This window comes from Alexandromys fortis, unplaced genomic scaffold (assembly GCF_014885135.2).
Source record: "Alexandromys fortis isolate MF-2015 unplaced genomic scaffold, M_Fortis_MF-2015_v1.1 scaffold_87, whole genome shotgun sequence".
NCBI lineage: Eukaryota > Metazoa > Chordata > Mammalia > Rodentia > Cricetidae > Alexandromys > Alexandromys fortis.
This window is the reverse complement of record NW_026067971.1, coordinates 3,477,209-3,503,577: the sequence shown is the minus strand read 5'-3', so window position 1 is coordinate 3,503,577 and position 26,369 is coordinate 3,477,209. Positions and strand designations below refer to the sequence as shown.

General features: G+C 40.7%; 1 protein-coding gene across 5 annotated transcripts in view; it reads left to right on the top strand.

The window, feature by feature from the left end:
- Nucleotides 1–26,369, top strand: part of Mapk10 (mitogen-activated protein kinase 10) — a 261,644-nt gene that overhangs the window by 149,663 nt on the left and 85,612 nt on the right. For all 5 annotated transcript variants that reach the window (XM_050155828.1, XM_050155829.1, XM_050155827.1 and 2 more), the window contains one exon: nucleotides 2,929–3,098. In XM_050155828.1, the coding sequence (XP_050011785.1) occupies nucleotides 2,929–3,098 (170 nt within the window). The remainder of the gene's footprint in view (nucleotides 1–2,928; nucleotides 3,099–26,369) is intronic.

Genomic DNA, 26,369 nt, shown 5'->3' with positions numbered 1-26,369 from the left:
ATTACCAGAATATTTACTTTGTTCTCTTGTAGAATGTACCTTCTGAACTTAACTACTTTGCCATGGTCATTCTAGGTTGCAACTTTGTCTTGTCTTTACTGCATAGCCAGTGCTGACCTAGTAATTGTTACGTAGCAAACATGTCATCAATACTAGGTTAGGCACCTATAAGTATTACATAGATTAGATAAGGCTGAACAAGAAGCCGTAAGAATTATTAAACTTCCTTGAATAGATATTGAAGTGCTAACAGTTCAACTCTCATGGGAAAATGGAGATTATAGCCAGGAAAACCACAGGAATGCCTACAAATGAATAATGGTGCTGCATGGAGTCAGGAATCTGGGATAGGAAGTCTAATGCATGTCATTATTACTCACATGTGATAATTATACACACGAGATTATTGCACATGTGATCATTAATATGTGACAGTTAGACATGTGTGATTAGTACACATGTATGACCAGTATACATGTCTTTTGTACATATGCGTTTATTAGTACATATGTGATTATTTAACACATGTGATTTTTATGTGTATGTGATTATTACACATGTGTGGTTGGCATACACATGATTATTATATCCATGTGATTAGTACACACGTAATTAGTAGATGTGTGATTGAACATACATGCAATACTTTAGGAACACTACTCATCAACAGAAGAAAAAGACAGGGAAGACAAAAGGAGCATTTAGAGTTGATAAAGCCAACTTGTTCTGAGTATTTTTGCAATATTCCAAATACTAAGGGGTGCAACAAAGGGTGAGAACATAACATATGCCATGTTGGGCGGTGTCAGTCATCCCACATTAATCCTGAGAATGAGAAGTATTTGATATTGTAATTCCGTTTGGGGTTGTTTTAACCTTCCTTAGCAAGAAGCAGGGCTTTCTGCACCACCCCTACCATTAGTCTGTAGTAGAAGTGACAGCGGTTTGGAGAGCTGTGTGTGCACTGGGTTAAAAGCCTTGATAGTTTGCACTTCAATGTTCTTGTGCTTGCAGTTGTCCATAGCCTCTGCACAAACCCTAGATTCCAGAGTTGTACCTGGAATAGGCTCACAACACCCTGTTTTTGAAGGTCTTGTTTCATTTTCTATGCTACGCTGTATGGACTACCTTCCAGATTTCAGGACTTTGGCTACATTGAGAAATTACCTAGGTTTTCTGCTTCCTCTCTAGACAATGCAGATAGCAATCCATAGTTTACTCCAACATTTGTGGTTCCCACATTTGTACCAAATGCTGCCGCTATGCCTGGTGACAGACACAGGCTGCAGCTTATGATGTCTATCTAGTTCTAGAGCTTTCTTACCATTCTGGGGCATCCACGATCATCCAGTAGATTTTCACATTCTTCTAGCTAAGCTCATATAATCCCCACTCAGTTTTCCTTACATTACCATCCTGTCTGGATGATATTCTGTGACGTCACCATACTGCCTGGATTGTGTTCTATGACATAACCATCCTATCTGGATCATATTTCTGCTCAGGTGGAGACTAAGAAATACTTCCATTTTACCTTTTTATTTAGACATGAGATGACAAAAATTTCCAAAGAAAATGGTTCTGTGGTCAATTCACAGGTTCAGAGCCTAAAACAGTTTAAATCTTTCATATTGTATGAGAACTGATATTCAGAGAGTTAATGTGTTAAATTATACAAAACTTCTTTGGTTTAAATTCTAAGCTCAAAGCAGGGTAGGTGGAGTTTTCACTGACTAAAGCTTCCTCAGGACATTGAAACCTCGTGATATATGTGGAAAATGATTGGCTGGGTGGGAATATCCACTTCCTGCAGAGCCACCAAGTAAAGTTTCAAAGGGAACCCATGAGTTATATCTCATCACTGTGGCTTTGTACAGGATGTCAGGATTTTCCCAACTGAATGCCCCCAACATGGGGATGCTGCAGCTAATGAGATCCACTGGCTAAGATTATTTGTTTCTCTATTGTTGGAAAGAATACACAGAAAGAATGCATGTTTAAAACCTAAATGAAAATACCAAGAAGAGGCCTAAGTATTACATAGGCATTCACCAGTGTGTGTCACGTGCAAGCAGTTAGTTATGGTATGAACCATCTAACTATAGTCCATATCTTTTGTGTAGTAAAGTCTGACATAAGAGCTTTTATGAATAAATACTAAGCATGGGTAGTAGCTCTTTATTATATATTATGTGTAAAAATTCAGAATTTTAAGACAATTCTTTAATTATCAAATATGATTGACATAAAAAACTTTCCCATAGGTAACTAGGAAATGCAATGACCAAGATATGTAAAATCTAAGCACCCTCAAAACAGAGTGTGCAATGTTTATTTAATTTAGTATTTTTAGCACTTAATAAGGATAGTAGCACTTTGGGTATTAATGAGAAAAATGAAGTCAACTGTATTTAATTTAAATTTGCCCAATTAATAAAAGATGAACCTGCATGCTAGTTTGTGCCTGAGCTCTATTAGAGGAAAGGATTGCACTCAGCATCGTTAGCCCCCTCTTGTGAGCAGTCAGCACTGGCCTAATTTCCTTCAGCCCTTAAGTGTCTAAGCTATGCCAAAGCCAGAATATCTTCAGGATTTTTTCATCTAAAAGGGATGAAATTATCCTGTGACAAAATATCCTCTTTCTCTATTTTAAGCAGGCATTGGTTGCTGCTTTTGTTGAGTTACTAGGGGTCGAACCATTGATCTATTTTCCCAAGCCTTAAACATTTTAATACTGAGAAACCACTCTTGCATTTTAAGCCTCATTTACTTCAAGTAAATGGACAGGGCCTACTAAGGACTGTTTCTTTCGTCTGATTTATCCCCACCAGATGGTAGATGGATAGATACTTGTAGTCACTGCTCTGTATCCATTGCCATTGTCCTACTGGGAGCTCTTGTCTCACATCTCCTCCTTCTTCTTGACAGGGATTCGACAAACACGTGGATGTGTCATACGTTGCCAAACATTACAACATGAGCAAAAGCAAAGTAGACAACCAGTTCTACAGTGTGGAAGTAGGAGACTCGACCTTCACCGTTCTCAAGCGCTACCAGAACCTGAAGCCGATTGGCTCTGGGGCTCAGGGAATAGTTTGGTAAGTAGAACGAGCTTGTTATACTTTCAAGGGAGTAATGCTGGATTCGTTGACAAGATACAGACAGATAAGCACACAAATATCAGATGAAATACACATATTGAAAGTATAAAATTGATTGGCATCATTCTTTATTTTCTACTTATTAACAATATGCAACATGGCTTACAATGTTCTTCCGGTCACCAGAAAACAAAAACTGTAACATAAAGACCTAGATCCAGAGCATAGGAGCGCTTTAGACATTGCTACTGAATTTAGTGAAGTTTATCTGTATATTTCAGAGCAAGAAGGATTGTATCTGAAACAGGGTCTGTTAGATCCCCAGCACACTTAAGAGGGATGAGTGAGTTTTGTCTGTGTCTGTTAAAGTTTGTACTGACGAATTTTGTATCACCCAATCACAGGCTAGACTCATTTGGGAAGAGGTGATCTCAGCTGAGGAAATGCCCACCATATGGCCTGGTAGGCGGTCCTGTGATGCGTTATCTTAATGGATGATTGATTTGCAAGGTCTCAGCCCACTGTGGGCGGTGCCACCCTTAGGCTGGTGGTCCTGGGTGCTATAAGGAATCAACCTGTGCAAGCCATGGGGGGCAATTCAGTAAGCAACATCCCTCCACTGCCTCTGCATTAGCTCCTTCCTCCAGGTTCCTGCTCTGTGTGAGTTCTTGCCTTGATCTCACTCAGTGATGGAGTATGACTTGGAAATGTAAGATGAAATAAAACTTTCCTCATCAAGTTGCTTTGGTCATGGTGTTTTATCATAGCAATAGAAATCCTAACTAAGACAAAGCTCAGTGTTCAAAAGTAACTTCATAGAAGCAGAATAACGTGTGTTTACTTAGACAACTGCATATAATTCCAGTTCCAGTAGATCCAATGCCCTCGTTTGACCTCCATGGTTTCTGGCATGCACATGCACACATAAAGTCATACACACAAACACTCTCTCTCTCTCCCACCACTTTCCTCCTTCCCTCCTTGCCCCGCCTCTCTCTCTCTCTCTCTCTCTCTCTCTCTCTCTCTCTCTCACACACACACACACACACACAAATAATTTTTTACGAAACAATTGCTTAATCTTTCCTTGGCTCCTTAGTAACCATTCTTTCATGTTATGTTTGAGTGATTGAATGAAATCACCTATATCTGAATTAACCATTGTGATACTCATAGAAAACTAACATCAAGTTAATTGACAAACACTTTAAAAATAGTTTTAATAAGCAATAAGTTAAATATATTAACTAAATATATGTAGTATATTTATTAGCATAGTAATTTTCAGTTTTTGATTATACTAGTTAGTAAAATTTAGTATATTTACTCTAATATATTTAGACATGTGTATTTATAAAGGATATTTATTAACACAATGTAGCTTATTGTTTAAATTACTGATATATTAATTTTATGCCTGTGGGAAAATGTGTACAGTATGGGATGGATGATGACAAAGTTATATTTATTTTTAAAAACTTAAACATTTAATCCATTTGTAATTCTTGAAATGCTCTTCTATCAACCATGGTGTGCTGTCTGCACTATACCCTAGGGCGATGGTGGGGTTTGGGTGGGTTTTGTTTCTGTTTCCCTTTTTTGGTGTGGTTTTATTTTGTTTCTTTGATTTTGTTGCTGCATGGGGTTTTGTTTGTTTTTTGAGAAAGAACTTAATGTTGGATGGGTAGAGAAGGAGACAGGACCCAGAGAGACTTGGGGGAGGAGAAGAATATGATAAAAATATATGTAAATTTAAAAATTGGTTTAAATAATAAAAGTACAATAATATAAAGACTCGACTATCTAAAATAAGAAAAAAATCGGAAATGCTATTTTAATGGCAGCAATGGGCAGTTTCTATTCTTTCCCCTGTACTCAATGTATATCTCTTGGTAACTTGAAATTTGGTCATTCCATTATGCCAGCTGCTTTTAGTTCAGAGTCTGCACTGTGGGCACGCTTCCCAGTCAGCTGGTGTGAGGCAGGGCACTGTGGGTACACTTCCCAGTCGGCTGGTGTGACTGCAGGGCACTGTGGGCACACTTCCCAGTCAGCTGGTGTGAGGCAGGGCACTGTGGGCATGCTTCCCAGTCGGCTGGTGTGACTGCAGGGCACTGTGGGCACGCTCCCCAGTCATCTGGTGTGAATACGGGGCACTGTGGGCACACTTCCCAGTCGGCTGGTGTGACTACAAGGCACTGTGGGTACACTTCCCAGTCGGCTGGTGTGACTACAAGGCACTGTGAGTACACTTCCCAGTCGGCTGGTGTGACGGCAGGGCACTGTGGGCACGCTTCCCAGGTCAGGGCACTAGGATTTAGATCACATCTACCAAACGCGTGGAGGCTGTTGTAGAAAAGTCACCTGTAATTGCCACTCTTCTATCACGTTACGATTTGAAAAGTGGAACATCTTTGTGTTTTCAAACAATGGGTTAAAATTTTCCTTTCAAAAACATTGAAATAGGTTAAAAAAGAAATGTGTATTTATAGCATTTTTTATTCACCTACTTTTATAGCTCATGTATAAGGTAACCTCTTGGCGATACAAAATATTTTCATGGTGTGGCAGCAGCATTATTACCTTTCGAAGCTACCTTCCAATGATCCCCAGAATCCGAGGATATGGTGCCCAAACGGACAAACGGAATCTCAGTGTGCCTGAGAATCCTAACGGGTAGAGGCTATCCTGACATATCCAGGTGGGGCCGGTATAATCACAATCAGTTCTTAAGAAAGGATTACAGAGGAGCGTGTCGGAGGCACAGCATCAGAGAGGGTGAAGACAACCTTTGAAATACTGGAAACTGGCCATATGGCAGGCTTTAACAATGGAGGACGTGGTGCCCGAGTCCAGAAATGGGGCTAACTTTGCAGAGCTGGAAATGGCTCAGTGTGGGTGGAAACATTAGTCTCAGCCTTAAGGAACTGGAGCTGCCCTGAGCAGAAAGAATCAGTTTCTTCTCTAGGACCCCAGGGAGGACCTCAGCTTTGCCAGATCCCGGTTTTAGCCCAGTGAAGCTCCCCCAGAGCTCCCGATCTAAAGAGTTGTGAGATTATAAATAAGTCTGTCACTTAGGCAGTTGTTTTGTGGAAGTTGTGCTAATGTCACTGATGTACACAGGACAGTGAAGATTGTTGCACAGAGATAACTGCTGCCTGGCTTGGAGATGGCTCAGTAGTTAAGAGCAGTGGCTGCTCTTTCAAAGGATCTGGGTTCAATTCCCAGCAGTCCCATGGTGCGTCACAATTATCCATAGCTCCAGTTTCAAGGAATCCAATGCCCTCTTCCAGCCGTTGTGAGCACTAGGCACTCATGTCGTGCACAGACATAATATACACAGCAAAACATCCACCCACATAGAATAGCAAAACAAAAAGAAGATAATTTCTTCAAATACCCCAAACTTATCGAGGTGTGGGGTGAGAACAGCACTTCTTAGCTTCTTTTTTTTTGACGGAGAACTAAAGAATATTCACGAGAAAATTTTCCTCCTTTTTGATTCATAGCTCAGACACATTTTGGACAATTTCCTATTTTTCTCTCTAATAAAGCTGTCATGAAACATGAGCTGTTACTGGAACTCTTCCAGTAACAGGCAATGGGTAGATCTTTGAGGACGCCATGACAGATCGAGTAGCGTGTGGCTCAGCAAAATACCAAGATCGTGGAAGGCTTAAAACTCCTAAGATTTTTGCAGTGTCTTTCATAGGGTGTTCTCTTTCTCCTTTCTATGTGACGTAAATAATCCTTGGGCTTACATAGAGTGGCCGATAATAGAAGTCAATAGCGGAACTGATACTGGGGATACTAAGTTTTTGGTACCCTCAAAGGGGTTCTGGTTACGTGTATCCCATAACAAGGTATTGGATAGAAACATGTCCATGGTGTAGCAGAAATTCTCACAACTTGTTAGAGAAAGATTCTCTTCCAATAGAGAGAGAAGGCTCGAGCCAAGACAAAGTTTCCTGAATATTTCCAGTGCAAAACGGGCTATATCATAAAGTGCATGCTTTTTGAGTAATCCGTATCTTGTGTGGCTTTGGGGCTCAGGTCCCCCCACATGCTCTGTTCAGTACAGGTAGCTCTGCACATAACTCAGTGCACTGCACACTCAACAGCATCCTAAAGATCCACCCAGGGATGTGTGTTGTAATATATAATGAACCACACATCCTCATCATGAACTCTGGAGTGGGCCTTCGCGAGTGTCAGGGACAAGATAGATTTCCCGTCTATCTTGGATGACAAGCTTCTCCCAGCCTTCACTCCTGGCTTCCCCGGACTTTCACTCACTGCCATACTCTTCTGCCTCAGAATTGCCCATGAGTAAAATTTTAAAGCCATTTTTCGAACAATTTTGTCAGCAAATGCATCAAAATCAAGCAAACGAAAATTCCACTTGCGTTTCAAAATGGTAGCCTTGGTGTTCTTGGCTCTTTTGCCTCTGGCCAAAGGCCATAAGGCATACTCATTTCAGCAAAGAGCAAAAGGCAGGACAGAAAGGGAAATTCTAGGCCTTGCTCTGTGATGTGTGCAAACACTGCAGTCAGAACACACCCCTTGTGGACAGATATGGGAGTCTCTTCCTTCTGCCTTCTCAACCTGAGATTTAAGATACCTTTGTTTTAACGTGGGCCTCCAATGCACTGTCGCAGTCCTCAGTCGGTTTGCCTTCCCTACCAATTCCTTCGTCTAATTTTTCTTCTGTTTCCCCTTTATACCAAGCACACATCTGTATCAGACTTGTCCCTGGAGTCCACGGACTCTCCCTGTCTTCCTGACAGTGATTCCACATGTTTATATTGTTTAACTATTCCATATAATTCTGAATGTAGAGACTAGTTAAAAGTGGGGGCTGGATATGACTGTGGTCTCTGTGGGAAGGGGTAAATTTAAAAAGACTGTTCATTTGTTTGTGCTAACTCTACTTTGGAGTGGGAATACAACACCGGAGGAAACCATTTGAAAAAGGACATCACCATTTTTTTTAATGTGCCACCATAAAGCTGTGTGTGTATCCAAGAGGAACTCTGCTTTTTTTATTGTAGATGTAGGTGTACAGAAACTTCTGCCACCAAGTCCCAGACCCATTATTTGCTTGAAATGAAATCTCATTTCTACTCTTCCAATTGTCTGACACTTGCTACTTATTTTTACGATGTCTCCGCCTTTGGCTTATTACTTATTTAACACCATGGGCCAAAAGCAATGCTAAAATATTTTCAGAAGAATTAATGACCACTGTGGCTTTAAAACATTACTATAGACTGTAGAACAAAAATATTACTATTGAGAGCTATTACATGAAGCTAAGATGAAACCTTTTAGAATAAATCAGAACTTTTTCCTTCTGAGGGATAAAAATGATTATCCATCAAAGCAGACACAGTGAAGATTATTATGCTTCTCTGTTTGAGCTGGGGACACTTGTCCCTTCATAGTGGGAAACTGTAGAGCAATCTGTGAGTGAGCTTTGAGAACGTGTTCATGATCAGTGAACAAACTCTCTAAGCATTTTCCCAGTCTTCAGGAGAGGGTCACCTTAGTGTTTCCAGCTAGTCACACAATACACATATAATTGTCGTGACTTTATGTAGGTTTTAGGAAGGCAGGCTTCTCTTTCTTTTTTAATTTATCGATTTCTATTGAGCTCTACATTTTCTCTGTTCCCCTCCACCTCTCCCTTCCCCTTTAACCCTCTCCCAAGGTCCCCATGCTCCCAATTTACTCAGGAGATCTTGTCCTTTTCCATTTCCCATGTAGATTAATTAGATCTATGTAAGTCTCTCTTAGTGTCCTCATTGTTGTCTAAGTTCTCTGTGATTGTGGTTTGTGGGCTGGTTTTCTTTGCTTTATGTTTAAAAACCACCTATGAGTGAGTACATGTGATAATTGTCTTTCTGGGTCTGGGTTACCTCACTCAAAATAATGTTTTCTAGCTCCATCCATTTGCCTGCAAATTTCAGGATGTTATTATTTTTTTTCTAATGTGTAGTACTTCGTTGTGTAAATGTACCACATTTTCCTTCTCCATTCTTCTGTCAAAAGACATTTAGGTTGTTTCCAGGTTCTGGCTATGACAAACAATGCTGCTATGAACATAGTTGAGCACATGTCCTTGTGGCATGATTGAGCATCCTTTTTTAACAGTAGGAAACTGAAACACAGTAAGCACGTGAAGTGAAGGACTGTGTTTATCTCTAACTTCTGCTTACGTCTCAGAGCCAGGATATATGTGCCAACAAAACGGCTTTGCTAATACTCCATGCGTCGGTCTGGTAAGGAGCCCTCTGAGCTGCACTTTTCCTGTCCTTGAGCTTGAACTTCTGTTTACAGGTATTATTTACAACGCTTAGGTTGCAAACATTGGCACAGCTGTGAGGTGGTAACACATGCCCCTCATCCTGGCACTGGGCAGAGCAGGTGGACCTCTGTGAGTTCCAGGTCAGCCTGGTCTACAGAGCGATTTCCAGGACAACCAGAGCTACATCACAAAATAACCCCGTCTCACAAAATAAATAACAAATTAAACTACAGCACAATTTACAAATTCACACGGAGCATGATCTTTCAGGCCAGAACTTGAGTGGGGACATTTTATGGAGATGGGGTTTATAGGCAAAAGCAGAGATGGGTCAAACCATGCAGGGTGTTTTCCCAAGCCCTAGACTTCCTGAATAACACAACCGGGACTTGCTCAATGGTTCCCAGGTGATTGTATTTTGTCTTGGGAAGCATCACTCATGCTTCCATGGTGCGTTTCTTCTAGCTTTTAATGAGCCATTACCCTAAGTGACTCAGTTTAATCGCACGTTGATATTTAGCCCTGACCAGGGAAGCAATCATTCTCTGTGTGTGGAATACCAATACACCCTGTATCCATTATTTTCTGCTCATTTCACTGTCCTCCGCTGCAACCTTCCTGAAACAGTGTTGAGCTTCAGACATTGTCTTCATCCCCGCGAGAGGGTTGAAGCAGCCATACCCAAGCATAAAAGAGCAGGGTGGGATGTTTTATTCTCCCTCAGCTTCTGCTGCTCTTCTTGGCCTCTTTGCATGGGTTTGACTTTAAATAGCTGCTTACAGTTTTCTCCGTTAATGCATAAGCCTTGTAAATATTGTTCCATACTTTCCAGAGAAAATGGAAGTACTTTAGGAAGTAATAGGCAGAGGTTTGGTGTCAGAATGCTTAAAAGCAAATGCACATGTTTATAAAATATTATATCTAACATCCATAATTTTGTGCTTAGTATAAAGAATGTGAGTTGATATCTATAAATATATGCCAAATTATAGGTGATATTTATGAGGTTGGTAGTATATTATCTAAAAATTTATATTTGGGTTTAGATGTATAATAGACAATTTATTCCAAATTTCATTATTTTTCACTTAATTTTTAATTAATTTTCAATTCTGGATTTAAAAATTAACAAGAATTTATAGTTTAAACACGTTTTTGGCAGAAGTGAAAAGTATTCATTTGCATTTCCGTAAATAACCACTCACAGATATTTGACTTTCTTAAAAAATCATTTATTGGGGTAAATACCAATGCCTCTGTCAGAGGAGATAATTAATTCATTCTTCCTGTATTTATTTATAATGTCTGTTTCAATCCCTGAGATGGGGTGGTTAAGGGACACTGATTCTTGCTTCATGAGGCCCTCCCTATCTTTGAGACCATCCACAAACAACTCACTGTAGGTCACTGTGTTCCTTTATCTGATGCATAAATCCTGAGTAATTCTTAGGATTAATGTGTATCCATTCTGTATAATATTTAACCTGTCTATACATAGGCTCTGTATATGCTAACGTCCGCACTATCCAGTTTATCCTAGAAAAGACCAAGTCTCTCACGGGAAGACTGCAGCTTCATCAGTGCGATGACAACAGCCCTTCCTCAGATTGTGGGAGTCTTAGCTACTGCAGCAGGAGCCCCGTCCATTCCATCTGCAGACAAGCCATGCTTGTTTTAAAAAAGAGGAGATGTGGAATTATAAACATTGCAACTAAAGATGCCAGTGCTGAAAGGGTCTTTTAATAAAGCTCAGAGGGAGGCCCTCGCCCCCTCTCCCTGCAGAGGCATGACATTCTGTTTATAGCACTGGGCTGTCTTGCTCATCTAGGATTTGACTGCAGGAGCTGAGGACAAAGGAGCAGCATCTTCATCAGTTTGGAAGACAGAGTGACAGGCCTGGCATTGTCTCTGTCTGCTCTCTGCTCTCAGCTCCAGAGTCACACCCTCTCCTGCAATGGGATTGAAATTTATTTAAAATATTTGACCCTGTCAAGCGCTTTTCACTTCACCTGTCACAAGTTATGAATTCAGCCTTGAATCATCGCATGTTAAGCTCCTGTCCACCATGGGATGGTCTGTCAGGATCAGGAGAGGCTCTTGTCCACTTCACTGGACATGGGTTTCTTTTAGTTACCGACATATTTACTCCCTGCTTTGTCAAAATGTGCTCTAGCTTATTTATATTTTTATTTTTGTCTTTAAATGTTTTACACAAAAGACTTAATCACACCCACTTGTAAAAATCAAACATTTTATTTTCGATCAAGGTGGCTCAACCCCCCAGTATATTTTAGAAACCCAGTCTTCAGGTTCATCCACAGCAGCAGACTATGTGGTGGAAAACTGGTTGAAAATGAATCAGTTTCGGAGTTCAAGTGAAGGAAAATTTACATAGCAAAACCATGAACTGGAAACACCAGCAGTGTAGCAGAGATTCGATAGAGAACAGATAATAGATAATAGATTTGCTGGCATAGTGGCTTGAGAGTCCTAAGGTGGAAAGAACTGAGGAGGAGAGGAAAGCTAGAAGCCAAATTGTTTTCATGTTGACGCCATCCCCTCTCTTGCAGGAGGGTTCGCTTTGAGCCATTTGTCCCGATGTGTCTTCATGGACCTTGTCCATCAAAGGCTTCTCTTGACCTTTGGCCGTAGTTCATGTGATGGTTTTTTTCCTACCTAACCTTGACACCATGAGGATGAATGACACACACTATCAAGTGTGATTTCCTCTTTTCTGTCATCTAGTCTGTAGCTCTGTTTTCCTAACTCCCATCCAGCCCAGCCCAGCTGGCTGCCTTCCCATTCTTCCTGGAAGTCTGCGCCAGCGACCATGGTCTAATCGCACTGATTTTCTCCATTACAGGTTTATGAGCTTCATCCTCAGCTGGGCTCCTGCTCTTGCTTAGCAACCCTTTGCCTTGTATGTCTCCTCTGCTTCCCATACCATTTCCCTTGGTGGCCGTTACAGGCCTTTTACAGCTTCCCCGCGAGCCTCTAATTTCATTTCCCTCCTCCATTACGTGAGGAAGGCTCACTTCCCTCTGCCTTTCATGAGAAAACATATGGTATGAAGCAAGCCGGCTCTTCCTTTCCCCTTCCTCACTGCCGTCTGGAGCCTTCCCTGCTCAGTGTGTTCCTCCATGAAGAACGCCCCAGTATGGCTGCCCACCTGCGTTTGTGATTCTCACCCCTCCCATCTCTGCACAGAATCAACAGAAGCTTCCTCTCCCCTGCCCATAGAAGGCCTCTCTCCACATTTTCAAAACAGGTCATTTAGACTTCATTGGCCCCTAAAAGACCTTTCTGTCACTCCTTTCATAATCAAAGTTTTTGATAGATTGATATGAATTTTGATAGATTGACATAAATTCCATGGATTTGCCACCCATCAGTCTCATTTTACAAATGATCCCAATCCTGTAACAATATGGCAGATGGAGAAGGAGACTTGGGACAGCATGGGGTATCTCCTGTGTAGCTAACGAATTCACTGACTTCCTTTTCTGTCCTCATTGTCAACGTCTATGTAATGTTTGGACACGGATACTATCTGCAGAGTTCAGGGCACTCTAAGGAATAGAGCCAATAGAAGGAATATAGTTTGTGCAATGAGACAATGGCTGTCTCACTCCGCAAAGGCTGAGAATCCAGTAGTGGCTTAGTCCACCATGCTGACTGTCTCGGTGCTCCCAGTCTGGAGCTGAAGGCCTGGAGGATTATGGAGAGCTGTTGGCTACCTTGACTCTACATGGACTCTTGAAGAACCTGGTTCTATATTGGCAAAGGAACTCCAAAGCAGTAGGCTAGGTGAACATGCCAACAAGAAGGCAAGCAGGCACAAAGCAAAGTTTTCTTTTCGATGACCTCAAGTCTGGCATGCCATCTATATTTAGGTGGGTCTTCCAGTGTCAAATAATGTCATCAAGAACATTCCTCATGGGTGTGTGTTTAAGTTGATTCCAGATGCAGTCAGGATGTCAAATGAGCCACCACACTATCAAAGCATTAATTCTTATTCCCTTTGAATTTCAAAATGATAACTTCCAAACTTTGTCCATGTTTGGAATTGGACTGTGAAGGAGGAAGCATGTGTGAGGTTTCCAGTTATTTCATCTGAAGATAGATCTAGAAAAAGCACAAATATAGAGTAGTTAAGGTCCTAATACCAGGCATTATCCAAATAGCTGTTAGTTTTCAGCCTTATTAACCAACTGTCCTAGGTTGCAGCCCCACCTAAGGAGCAGGATCCTTTAAAGTTAATAACCAGAAAAGTCAAAGACATGGAGGGCAAAGACGTGAACTGGGAATGTTTTCTTATTAATTACTTCTTATTGCAACAAAATACCTGTCAAAAGCAGGATGGACCAGTTTATTTTGGCTCCTCATTTGAAAGGGGATATACTCCATCATGATGGAGAAGACATGACGGTGGGAAGCTGAGGTGGCTGATCACAGTCAGGAAGCAGAGCCTAAACAGAAAGTGGGGTTGTACTATAGAACCTCAAGACTTGAACACAGTTACCCACTTGCTCCTTGTGACTTCCAATTAAGGGTTCCCCAGCCATCTAAAAGGGTTTCACCTGCTTGAGAATAGGTCACATTCCACAGGGGAAGGAGCTAGAAAAACAAATGCTAACATCAGATATTATTTCTGAACGAGGTATAGAGGCAGATGTCAAAAATCAGGCAAGGGTGGGATGCCTGAAAAGATTGAGACAAGTGTCATGAGCATTGCCGGCTGGAGAGTGAGTGGCAAGGCTAGCTGGACTAGCACCTGGCTGCAAAATTTGTGTCCTTTGATGCACAACTAGAAATAGAGTTGTTGGATCATATGGTGCTCCTAATTTTGCTTTGTTTCTGACTTTCCATGACTTTCTAATTTTTAAATCCCATCATTAGGAGTGGTTTCCCTTTTCCCATATCTCTATGAAGATTGTTTAGTTTTATGTTGACTTGATTCATGTGTTATTGTTTATTCTTCTTATGTATGTATGTGTGTCTCCATGCTTGTGTGTATGTAGTTGGTTGTATATGAATGCAATGTATATATGTAAGAGTGGGTGCCACAGGCCAACCTCAGATTCTATTCCCCAGGAGCTCTGTGTGTGTGTGTGTGTGCATTCACATATATTGATGTGAGCATGGACATTCCATAGTACACTTGCAGAGGTCAGAGGACAGCCTTGGGTATCAGCCCTCTTTTTCCATCTTATTTGAGACAGAGTCTCTTTGTTGTTTTTCTTTTTTCATCATGTACACCAGGCTACCTCTTCTAGGAATATCCAGGTCATGTACACCAGGCTATCTTGTCTGCCTCTTCTAATATTTCCAGGGCTCTCCTGTCTCTACCTCACATATGAGTACTAGAATTGCACACTTGTGCTTTGCCTTGGGTTTTTATGGTAGTTTTTCAGGATCTGCACTCAAGTCCTCACACTCCAGGGTTAGTCATTAGGATAGGCTAGCTGACCAGCAAGCTCCAGGGTTCTGTGTGTCTCTGCTTTCCCAGGGTTTTGTTTGTTTCTTGTGTTAAACCCAGTTTCCCCTGGTAGTTATGTTACAGACACTTACAGATGGAGTGGATCCATCTCTTCAACCCATATGTCTTCCTTCCTTCCTTCCTTCCTTCCTTCCTTCCTTCCTTCCTTCCTTCTTTCTTTCTTTCTTTCTTTCTTTCTTTCTTTCTTTCTTTCTTTCTTTCTTTCTTTCCTTCGCTCTTCCCTCCCTCCCTCCTTCCTTTCTTCCTTTCTTCTCACCAACAGTGGGCATCAGTTGCAATCAGATAATTAGGAAGTGCTGCACAGACGTGCTCACGGGCCCATCTATTAGAGGAAGTTCCTCAGCTGAGGTTCTTTCTTCCCAGGTGCTCTTGTCTCCAAGGACAAGCATCCTGATCTCTTGTTTTTTGAGAGTGGTGTCCTCCATTGCTTCCCATTTGACAACATGCAACTGCTAGATACAGAACAGTCAGCTGATTTGACACTCTGAAGCCTAGGTGGATCTCTGAGGAAGATGCGTGCTGAGATGAGAGGGAGCAGTAAAATATTTTGGGGGCACCTGGGTGGTATAATACCACGGTTTCTGATCCATATAGTAAATGCTCTAAATTCCGGCCATAGTTCACTTTTCAAATCTATTATCCATACATATTCTGGATGTCTCCTGGGAAGATGACATGAAGTCTCCCCCCCCCCAACCACCAAACAAAGGCTATTGTGAGATTTCAGATTACTTACAGGAAGGAGATTGTGTGGATTGTGAAACCTTGCCAACATTGTTCACACCAACAGTTGTTTTGGGGGTCTTTCACCCTCAAAATGCAGAAATGCAGTATCTTTTCTTTTCCTGACTATACTGTTTGGATACATACTTTCAGTTTAGAATCTTTTGTTATTTGGTGGGAAAAGAGGAGCTGAGATCTAGGTGCCCCATTCAGCCGTCCAGATATCTACTTCTTTTTTTTAATTTTTTTTAATTAATTTATTTATTTATTGAAGATTTCTGTCTCTTCCCCGCCACTGCCTCCCATTTCCCTCCACCTTCCCTAAACAAGTCCCCCTCCCTCGTCAGCCCAAAGATCAATCAGGGTCCCTGCCCTGTGGTAAGTCCAAGGACCACCCACCTCCATCCAGGTCTAGTAAGGTGCAGTAGGATCAAAAACCCATTGACATTGTTCTTGAGTTCTCAGTAGTCCTCATTGTCTGCTATGTTCAGCAAGTCCGGTTTTATCCCATGCTTCTTCAGACCCAGCCCAGCTGGCCTTGCTGAGTTCCCAATAGAACATCCCCATTGTCTCAGTGTGTGGGTGCACCCCTAGCGGTCCTGAGTTCCTTGCTCGTGCTCTCTCTCCTGGTGTTCCTGATTTGGACCTTGAGATTTCTGTCTGGTGCTCCAATGTGGTTCTCTGTCTCTGTCTCCTTTCATCGCCTGATGAAGGTTAATATTCAGGAGGATGCCTATATGTTTTTCTTTGGGTTCACCTTCTTATTTAGCTTCTCTAGGATCACTAATTATAGGCTCAATGTCCTTTATTTATGGCTAGAAACCAAATATGAGCGAGTACATCCCATGTTCCTCTTTTTGGGTCTGGCTTACCTCACTCAGGATAGTGTTTTCTATTTCCATCCATTTGTATGCAAACTTCAAGAAGTCCTTGTTTTTTACTGCTGAGTAGTACTCTAATATGTATATATTCCATACTTTCTTCATCCATTCTTCCATTGAAGGGCTTCTAGGTTGTTTCCAGGTTCTGGCTATTACAAACAATGCTGCTATGAACATAGTTGAGCATATACTTTTGTTGTATGATAGGGCCTCTTTTGGGTATATTCCCAAGAGTGGTATTGCTGGTTCCAGGGGTAGGTTGATCCCGAATTTCCTGAGAAACCTCCACACTGCTTTCCAAAGTGGTTGCACAAGTTTGTATTCCCACCAGCAATGGATGAGTGTACCCCTTTCTCTACAACCTCTCCAGCAAAGCCTATCATTGGTGTTTTTTATTTTTGCCATTCTGACAGGTGTAAGATGGTATCTTAAAGTTGTCTTGATTTGCATTTCCCTGATCACCAAGGAAGTTGAGCATGACCTTAAGTGTCTTGGCCATTTGAACTTCTTTTGTTGAGAATTCTCTGTTCAGCTCAGTGCCCCATTTTATAATTGGGTTGATTAGCCTTTTATGGTCTAGTTTCTTGGGTTCTTTATATATTTTGGAGATCAGACCTTTGTCAGTTGCGGGATTGGTGAAGATCTTCTCCCAGTCAGTTGGTTGCCTTTCTGTCTTAGTGATAGTGTCCTTCCACCAAAATTCTTCACAGACCTGGAGAAGACAATAATCAATTTTATATGGAAAAACAAAAAACCCAGGATAGCCAAAACAATCTTATATAATAAAGCATCGTCTGGAGGCATTACCATCCCTGACTTCAAACTCTATTACAGAGCTACAGTATTGAAAACAGCTTGGTATTGGCATAAAAACAGAGAAGTCGACCAATGGAATCAAATAGAAGACCCTGACTTTGACCCACAAACCTATGAACACCTGATTTTCGATAAAGGAGCTAAAAGTATACAATGGAAAAAAGAGAGCATCTTCAACAAATTATGCTGGCAAAACTGGATGTCAATCTGTGGAAGAATGAAAATAGATCCATATCTATTACCATGCACAAAACTCAAGTCTAAGTGGATTAAAGACCTCAATATCAGTCCCAACACACTGAACCTGATAGAAGAGAAAGTGGGAAGTACTCTACAACACGTGGGCACACGAGACCATTTCCTACGTATAACCTCAGCAGCACTGACATTAAGGGCTTCATTGAATAAATGGGACCTCCTGAGACTGAGAAGCTTCAGATATCTACTTCTGAGAACCATTTTGTTCCCCACTTGGATGCCCGTGATGTTCCTCCTGTTTCCTGGGGTGGATTCCACCACTTCCTGTTTCAGCTACCCCCACCACACCTCTACTACTCTCTCAGCTGTACTGACATGACATCACTTTTGCAAATATATATACTGTTTAAATGCTTAATGCTAAGGTGTGATTTTATCCTAATTAGAATTTTTGTTAAAATTTATGTTCAAATGATTTTGAAAAATGCCTGGTACATAATGGAAACTGAGCTGTCTCTTATAACACACTTCAACATTACACGTATATAATACTAAGTACTAAGTTAATAACATGACAACCCAGTTTCAGAGGTTAGTCAGAGATATTAATGCAATAATTAACAGTGCGCTCAGAATCTAGCATTAGATCTGTGTAATAGATACTATTGTATATAAGTGTTAATATTATCGTTATAATAATTACGTCACTGGTCTACCTAAAGAATGAGCTGACAATAACAAAACTGATCTTTCAAGCCATTTATTAAATGTCATACTAATTTAAACTTGACCTGATGACATTAAATAAGACACACACACATTTTATTCCAAAGAGTCATTTCAGAGAAAATGCAAGGATTGTGTCCACATTTACAGACAACTCCACATTCCAGGCATAAAGGTGGGAGACAGACCGTGGGCATCAGCACAGGATGCGAACCTTTAGTGTCATAATGGTGGAAAATTGCACACGAGTGCCAATTTCACAGCTAACGTGTGAAGTCATTACCAGAGGTCAATCTATTCATGCTTTGTACCCAGTGGATATTTTTGGATTTAGAGAAAATGACTAGGCTGGATAAAATGGAAACAGTGTAGTTCTTTGTTCTCACTGTCCATCTGAAACAAAGAGAAATGAAAAACAATATAAAATGGTGGGGCTAGTGATATGGCTGCCCTGTTACAGGGCTTGCTGCATAGGTATGAGGACCTGGATTCGGATCCCAGCGTCCACACGAAAGTTGAGCTCATTGGCCTGTGTCTGTGTTCCTAGTGCTTTGGCAGACACAGGGGACCCCGGGCCTTGCTCATCAGCCAGGCTAGACAATGGTGAACTCCAGGTTCAGTGAGAGACCCTGTGTCAAAAAGTAACATGGAGAGCCATAAGGAAGGACTCCCGCTGTCAACCTCTTGCCTCCACATATGCATACACCAGCAAGTGCATCTGCACACCTAAGTGCACACATATGCATGTCACACACACACACAAACACACACACAGAGTTAGCATGTCACACACACACATACACTCACACAAAAACACACAGAGTTAGCATGTCACACAGACAAATTTAAGATTGTTTCTATGATGTCTCAGTAGTATATCTTCATAAGTAACTATTTGTTGAGTGACTGGTTCCTCTTAGAACTGTGATGTGTCAAAGGCAATAGAGCTGAACACATACGCTCAAGCATCCATAGAAGTGATAAACACACACACCTTTGCTTTTCTTGGGCCACTTGTTCACGTCCTTCAATCCTTATACATAAACCAGGATCATAATGGATGCAAACAAATTGAAAAATACTTATAGAAGCTTAAATACAGAAGAAGTTTACAGTTTCCTTATCAGACAGAGAGGGGAAAAGCAATGGTGGGGTGGGGCAGGGGAGTCACCATTCTGTGTTGTCATCTAAGGGACAACATGATGGTGAAGCCCTCCAGACTCCAAACAGCCAGAAGGCGTAGCATGATTAATAAAAACCCAGAAACAGATATGGGGATTCAACCTGAAGGTCAGAAAAGCTCTAACTTTTACCTCATTCTGAAATGGTGATCCTGCATCCAGGAATTTCAGAGTGAGACTGTCTGAGAGCTGTCTCCTGTTTTATAATCCTCTCTAATGCTGGGATTAAAGGCATGTACCACTATCACCTGGTTTCTATGGCAAACTAATGTGGCTACTGGGATTAAAGGTGTGTGTCTCCACTGCCTGGTCTGTAAGGCTGATGTTCAGTGTAGCTGTTTTACTCTCTGAACTTCAGGTAAGCTTTATTTATTAAAATACAAATGAAACATCACTACAAGAAGGGAAGAAACCACAGGGAGACTTTTGTGGACAAGGCCTGGAAGTGATATTATTTCTCGTTTGCTCACTTCCTACTGGCTGGAACTCAGCCACACAGTCACTGTCTAACTGTGCAGGAGACTTTCGTGCCTGGGGAGTACTGGAGCTTCTCAGCTTTTGCGCTTAAATATCTACACTTTCGGTAAATCTCACTAAATGTAGTATTTCTCCCAGCAGCTTCTAGCATTTTCTTCATTGCGCCAATTTTTACACCATTTTTACACCTCCTCCATCTTACACTGCCTCATCTCCCTGTAGACCGGAAGCTCCTTAAGGCAAAGACTGTCCTGTCTTTCACTTGTATTTCTGAAGTCTGATTCTTTATTGTAAATTCAGTGGTGAGAATTAAGTCCTCGCAGATAGAGGAGGTCTACACTGTTTAATGGCAGAAAAGTCTATTTATTATGAGAGAAGGTATTTTGGGTGCGAAAGGGCACACGTGTGTGGAGGACAGCAGGGAGTCTGGGACAGAATGACACGGGAAGAAAAGGAGAGACAGATGCCAGATGCAAAAGGAGGAAGAAAAATGGAAGCGAAGACAAATGAGAACACAAAGCAGACAGAATATTCCCAGAGAGACACAAAGACAAAGGAGACCAGGAAGAGAAATGAAGATTGCTGCAGAATAATTTCCAGGGACGGTGGAAGGAGCTAATGGGATCAATTTTGAAAGGAAGCAATAATTCTTTGTGGAAAAGCAAATTGGAGAGTCGCGCTTATTTTTTTTTTTTTTTGCTGGCATTGAATTCTATTTGATAAGCTTTTCAAAATGTCTTCAATAATGTCGCTCTCCTGTCAAACAGAGATAGAAATATGATTGGACTGGGAAGTCCCCCATGATAGAGACAAAGGGTTTATTTTCTTAGCGGTTCAGTTACTTCAAGCCTCTGGCTGCCTAACACAGCAGGGGCCGAGGGGAGCAAACTTTTCACCTTATGGCCAGCTAAGGGAAGGAAATAAAAAGGGAAGTTAGGGAAAATGTCAGAGATCACTGATCACAGAGTGTTTTCTGTACTGTTACCCCTCCCACATCTTTGAGCTTGAAGGAAGATGAGTCTCCTTGGTCGGAAAGCTAGGACTCAGATTTGGCTCCATTGTGATGATGCGGGGTTCCCTCTGTATGCTGTGAATACCATTGGTTTAAAAAAAAAAAAAAAACCTCTATCTGTGCCTATGCAGGGAATAGAGGTAGGTGGGGAAAACTAAACTGAATGCTGGGATAAGAAAGGCAGAGTTAGGGAGACGCTATGTAGCCTCACTGGAAACAGACACCAGAACTTTACCCAGTAAGCCACTGCCACGTGGTGATACACAGATTAAGTAGAAATGGGTTAAATTAAGACGTAAGATGTAGCTGATAAGAAGTTAAAGCTAATAGACCAAGCAGTGATTTAAATAATATATTCTCTGTGTGATTATTTCCAGTCTGAGCTGCTGGGCGGCCGGGAAACGAACAAGTGGCCCTACTACAACTTTGTGCCATCTTACTCCACGGTGTTCATAATCTGCTCTCATTTTACAGCGCATTATTTGTTTTCAATGCTGCATTAATTTATTTTCGTGCTGTGTTCGTATCAGAGGTGTACTGGTAATAAAAAAAACATGTTTGCATCTGTTGTCCATATTCCCTTCTCCATTTTTCCAGAAATAGTGATAACTTTGTTTACTGTGCTTGTAAGGGATATTTTGAACTACTGAGAAGAAATTATAAATCTCAGCATTTAGGCAGGATTTATAGATGTCAGCTTGGAAGTTGGGAGGAAGGGATTGTGAGAGAGGAGGGAGAATCTCCAATGCAGACAACCTCTGATTTTTGAATATTAGATCTATTATATATGTATATGTATTATACACACATGCACACACACATATATTATATAGTGCCTACACTGGGGAAATTTTTATCTTGATCTTTTATGCAGATAGAGATTTGATTTGAGGTACCACACTCCTTCATAGGGCTGAGCAGAGACAATGAGCCACAGCTGCTCCACTGTCCTGTGCTGATAAGCAACAATATTTGGTTGATTAGATGCAGTAAATGCATTTTCAGCTTAGGATATTTTCAACTTGTGGTGTATTTATTGCAATACAACCTACTGTAGCTTGATAAACATCTGTTCCCTAGGAAGACAAAGGGACCATCTCTGTGTTACAGTCCTTTGGGGTGTAATGGATGGCTGTGGACTTCATTGACTTTGAAATGTAAATTTTTTTCTTGCTAGAAGTATTTTTATTCATTTTTAAATTTCTAATACTTGTTCTTCAACTACCATGACAATTCCCATCCAAGTAACACATACTTGAGATAATGAACAGGTTTATTTTAGCTCACAGTATTTTTTAAATACTGTGTGTATGCCTGTGTGTTTGTGTATTGTATGTATTTATGTGTATTCATGTGGAGGTCTGGGGTTGGTGTTAGGTCTTTTCCTCAATTGTTACTCATATTACTTTTTGAGGCAGGGTCTCTTTTTGAGACAGGGTCTGTCACCGCACATGTAACTTACCCATTCCGTTCTGCTGGTCATTGACCTCCAGGGACTGTTTGTCTCCAGGTTCATCCCTACCCAAGCCAGTGCTGTGACCCTTTAATACAATTCCTCATGTTGTGGTGACCCCCAACCATATAATTATTTCTGTTGTTACTTCAAAACTATAATTTTGCTACTGTTATGAATCATAATGTAAATGTTTGATATGCAAGATATCTGATATTTGACCCACACTAAAGGGTCATTTGACTCCCATAGGCTGAGAATCTATAAGTGCATCTATAATATATTATTTTATGTTATATAATACAGAACACATAACATATACATTATATGCCACATTATATAATATAGTATATATTATGTATGATATAATATGTAAATGTGTAATGTTATTTATACATTAATATATAGTTAATTATTATATAGTGTTTTGCTACTATTTTATACAGATGCTGCTGGCTGAGCCTCCTCCTAAGTCTTTGGTTCTCAGTTTTAGTTATTCCTGCCCATGATTAGTTGACTCTGTTGCTTTTTACCTCTTGTCTTCCATGGTAGGATGTGAAAGACACAGGAAAATAAAGAACATGCTTTACTCTCCTCTTTGAAGACTGTTCAGCAATTTAAATGTCACCCACTCGGCCAGCAGTGCCACAGGCAGATAACTGAGTCTTCACAGCAGGCACAGTCGAGAGATGCTCTGCAAACCATAGCAATTTTGCTCCGAGAGCACTAACATAGCAAACATATTAAGATACCCATTATTTTATATTCGTTATTAGCATAATATAGTATTGCTTACATCAGCAATGTAAAATCCTAGCATTATTAAATAATAATCTTTCTGGATTTCAACAACCTTATCTAATCAAACCATCTTATCAAAAACATCTTAAAATAGTCATTGTGACAATAAAGAATGATTGTTTAACAGTCCTCTAACAAGGACTAAGATCTATTCACATTTAATTAATTTGTATAAATTTAATTAAATTTATTCAAATGGTCACATGCTGCAGCTCTCTATATAACATGTGCTTTCTATACATAAACCGAAGCTGTTGCCTAAAACACACCAGGAGAGAAGTAGGCAATTCAATGCCTCTTTGAAGAAATATTGATAACTGCTACTGTATTTATTGAAAATATCTATTAATAAATTAGTTTGGAATTATAATGTAATACGTAATACAATTAAAGTTTTCTGGTAGTCTTACCTGTGTTTGATAACAAGCTTAAAATGATGACTTTTTTTTCCTGGTTATCCAGAATCATTCCAGGAGAAGCTCATTTAAGATTGTCAACACAAGGAGGATTTGGTTTTCTATATACTAATCTGCTGCTGGAGAACCGGTGGAATATGCACTAATTAGACACAAATGTGAAGCCACTCTTTTGTTTTATGTGTATTTTCTATTCTGTCTTAATTTTTCCTTAGAGTCAGGATTCTCTTCAGTATAAAATTTATCCTACCCCATATAGTTTAATAACTATGTCACACCTACCATGTCCCAGGCACTGTGCTGGGAACTGGACCTATAGTGTTAAGACAGATTTCTTGCTTCATTCATTGCTTTGTCCTGAACTCTCTCTATAGCACAATTTCTAACTGGTCTTATTAATAAAAATCCATAGTCAGATATTAGGGGGGGTGAAAGCTGAAAGATCAGAGAAGCAGAGCTGCCAGCCACTAGTTATTTCTCTACGAAATCCTCAGACCTAGTGGAGTGTCTTGTCTCTACGAGTCCTCAGACCTAGTGGAGTGTCCTGTCTCTACGAGTCCTCAGACCTAGTGGAGTGTCCTGTCTCTATGAGTCCTCAGACCTAGTGGAGTGTCCTGTCTCTACGAGTCCTCAGACTGACTGCCTTGAGCTCCTTTCTCCTCCTGCCTTTTATTCCTCTCTCTCCACTCAGCCATATCCCTTCCAGTCTCCACCTCCCTAGTGCTGGGATTAAAGGTGTGTGATTCCCAAGTACTGGGATTAAAGGTGTGTCCCACCGCTGCCTGGCTTCTATGGCTGACTAGCAATTCCCTCTACACTCTGATCTTCAGCAACCTTCATTTGTTACAGCACAAACAGAATATCACTACGTCTCTCCCTTCCTTTAGAATCAGAGTTGCCCAGGCAACAGTGTAACCATTTCTCAGAGACACAGAGGTCTTCGTAGCATTGTTCTTCCTCACACTGCCAAAGCCTTGGGGGTCATGCCTCCTTTCACATCAAGAAGAAAGATCCTACGGAGAGCAGTCTGTGGGGAGATGACCTCCACATTCCTATTTCCTTCTGCCCTCACTCATCCTCCAGAACCAGGTGTGGCTCCATGGAGATCTGGGAAGGGTATGGTCTACCAAACGCTAAGAGTCTTTCTAAAGCTGCAAGTTTCCAATAACTGTGGGAGGGAGACGATGGTTGTTGGTACACTGGTCTTTGAAATAGTCTCTTGTTTCTGAATCTGACATCCGATCTGTCTTCTTGATCATCAAACATTGATCTTGGGGCCTTATTTCAAACTAATGTTAACTTCAGTTCTTGATACCTACACTCTGTGGTCCAGGCAGCTATAGTGTGTAGATTATAGCCAATGAAGTCTCCAGAATGGCACAATGAAACAGGAGGTCTATGAAAAATGAATGAATGGACATCCCAGACTAATATTACCACCTAATCTCCCTTTCTCCCTGTTTTCTCAAGTCCTATCACAGATGGAAGCCCCACAGAGCTTTCACTGAATGGATGAATGGCAAATACACCCTTGGGAATGTTCGAGGGGGCTCTGGGTTTTTCTTTTGATTTGTAAGACTTATTGTTTTCTGAAAGTGCCTTCACATATTACCTTCCAAAGCATGTCTTTTAACCAGGTTCTACATTCATTGCTGAGCGAAACTCAGCCACACAGACACTGGAACTCTATGAAATATCAACTATTATATAACAATGTACTATCCCAGCCTTGAAAATGGAATCTTTCTTTTTGTGCCATAAAGGGATGGGTTAGAGCAGTACCTCCTACTCCATGTCTTCTTTATTTTACTGCGTTTCCTTTCTGACTCTATGACTCGTTTAGGGATGAGAAGACCAAAGAGAGGGTCTCTTCGCTGGCTCTGAATGCTCCTAGGGCCCTCATTACTATTTGTTTTGTTCTAAAGTGTCTCAATGTGCTAATTTGACTAAGTAGATAGGTCTGTTAGCACTAAGAGGGACTTGGATGTCATGTTTTCAGACCTTCCCATTTTTCTAGAGGAACAATATGTTTCTACCTGATTACATATATATGGATGATATTTCTGTGTATCTATGTATACACATATATACCTGTGTGAAATTCTATAATCTTGACAGTTTCATAACAAATGTAATTATTTTTAGCATAATATACACCATAATATACATTTGTGGGTTCCTTACATTCATGACCACAAATGTCCCCTTTCCATTTGCTGTTATTGTATGTTGTCTTCTGTTTTTTTTTTTTTTCTATACATTTCCAATCCTGGGCTGTTTACATATTTTCCCATCATGAAATGTTAATTTTATCACCCACTTAAAGCATTTAAATATTCTACCTTTTTTTTAATTCTGCTTTTTAATGATAACTTGAGGACAAACAGCAACAAATCTGCATTTAAAAACCTGTGCTGAAGAGCACTAGGATAAATGCTAGTCAAACGTCTCGGAATTGCTCGTAATCTCAGAACCTCCACCCATGTCAATGCTTAAGGACGATAACAGCTGCCTAGTGTACTCCTTAGGTGTACAGTAGGTGGATAACTTTGTTCCTCTCCGTAATTGTGACAAAAATTATTTCACAACACACACCCACAACACAATGCATTTTCTCTAAAGCTTCTAAAAAAGTAAATAATTCTTTTTCTTTTTTTTTTCCCAGCTCAATAAAAATCATAAAAGCCATTTGAGGAGACAAGGCTACCTCATGAAATGGTATTCAAATAACATTGTTTTTTTTGTTGTTGTTGTTGTTGTCATTGATTGCTGGAAAC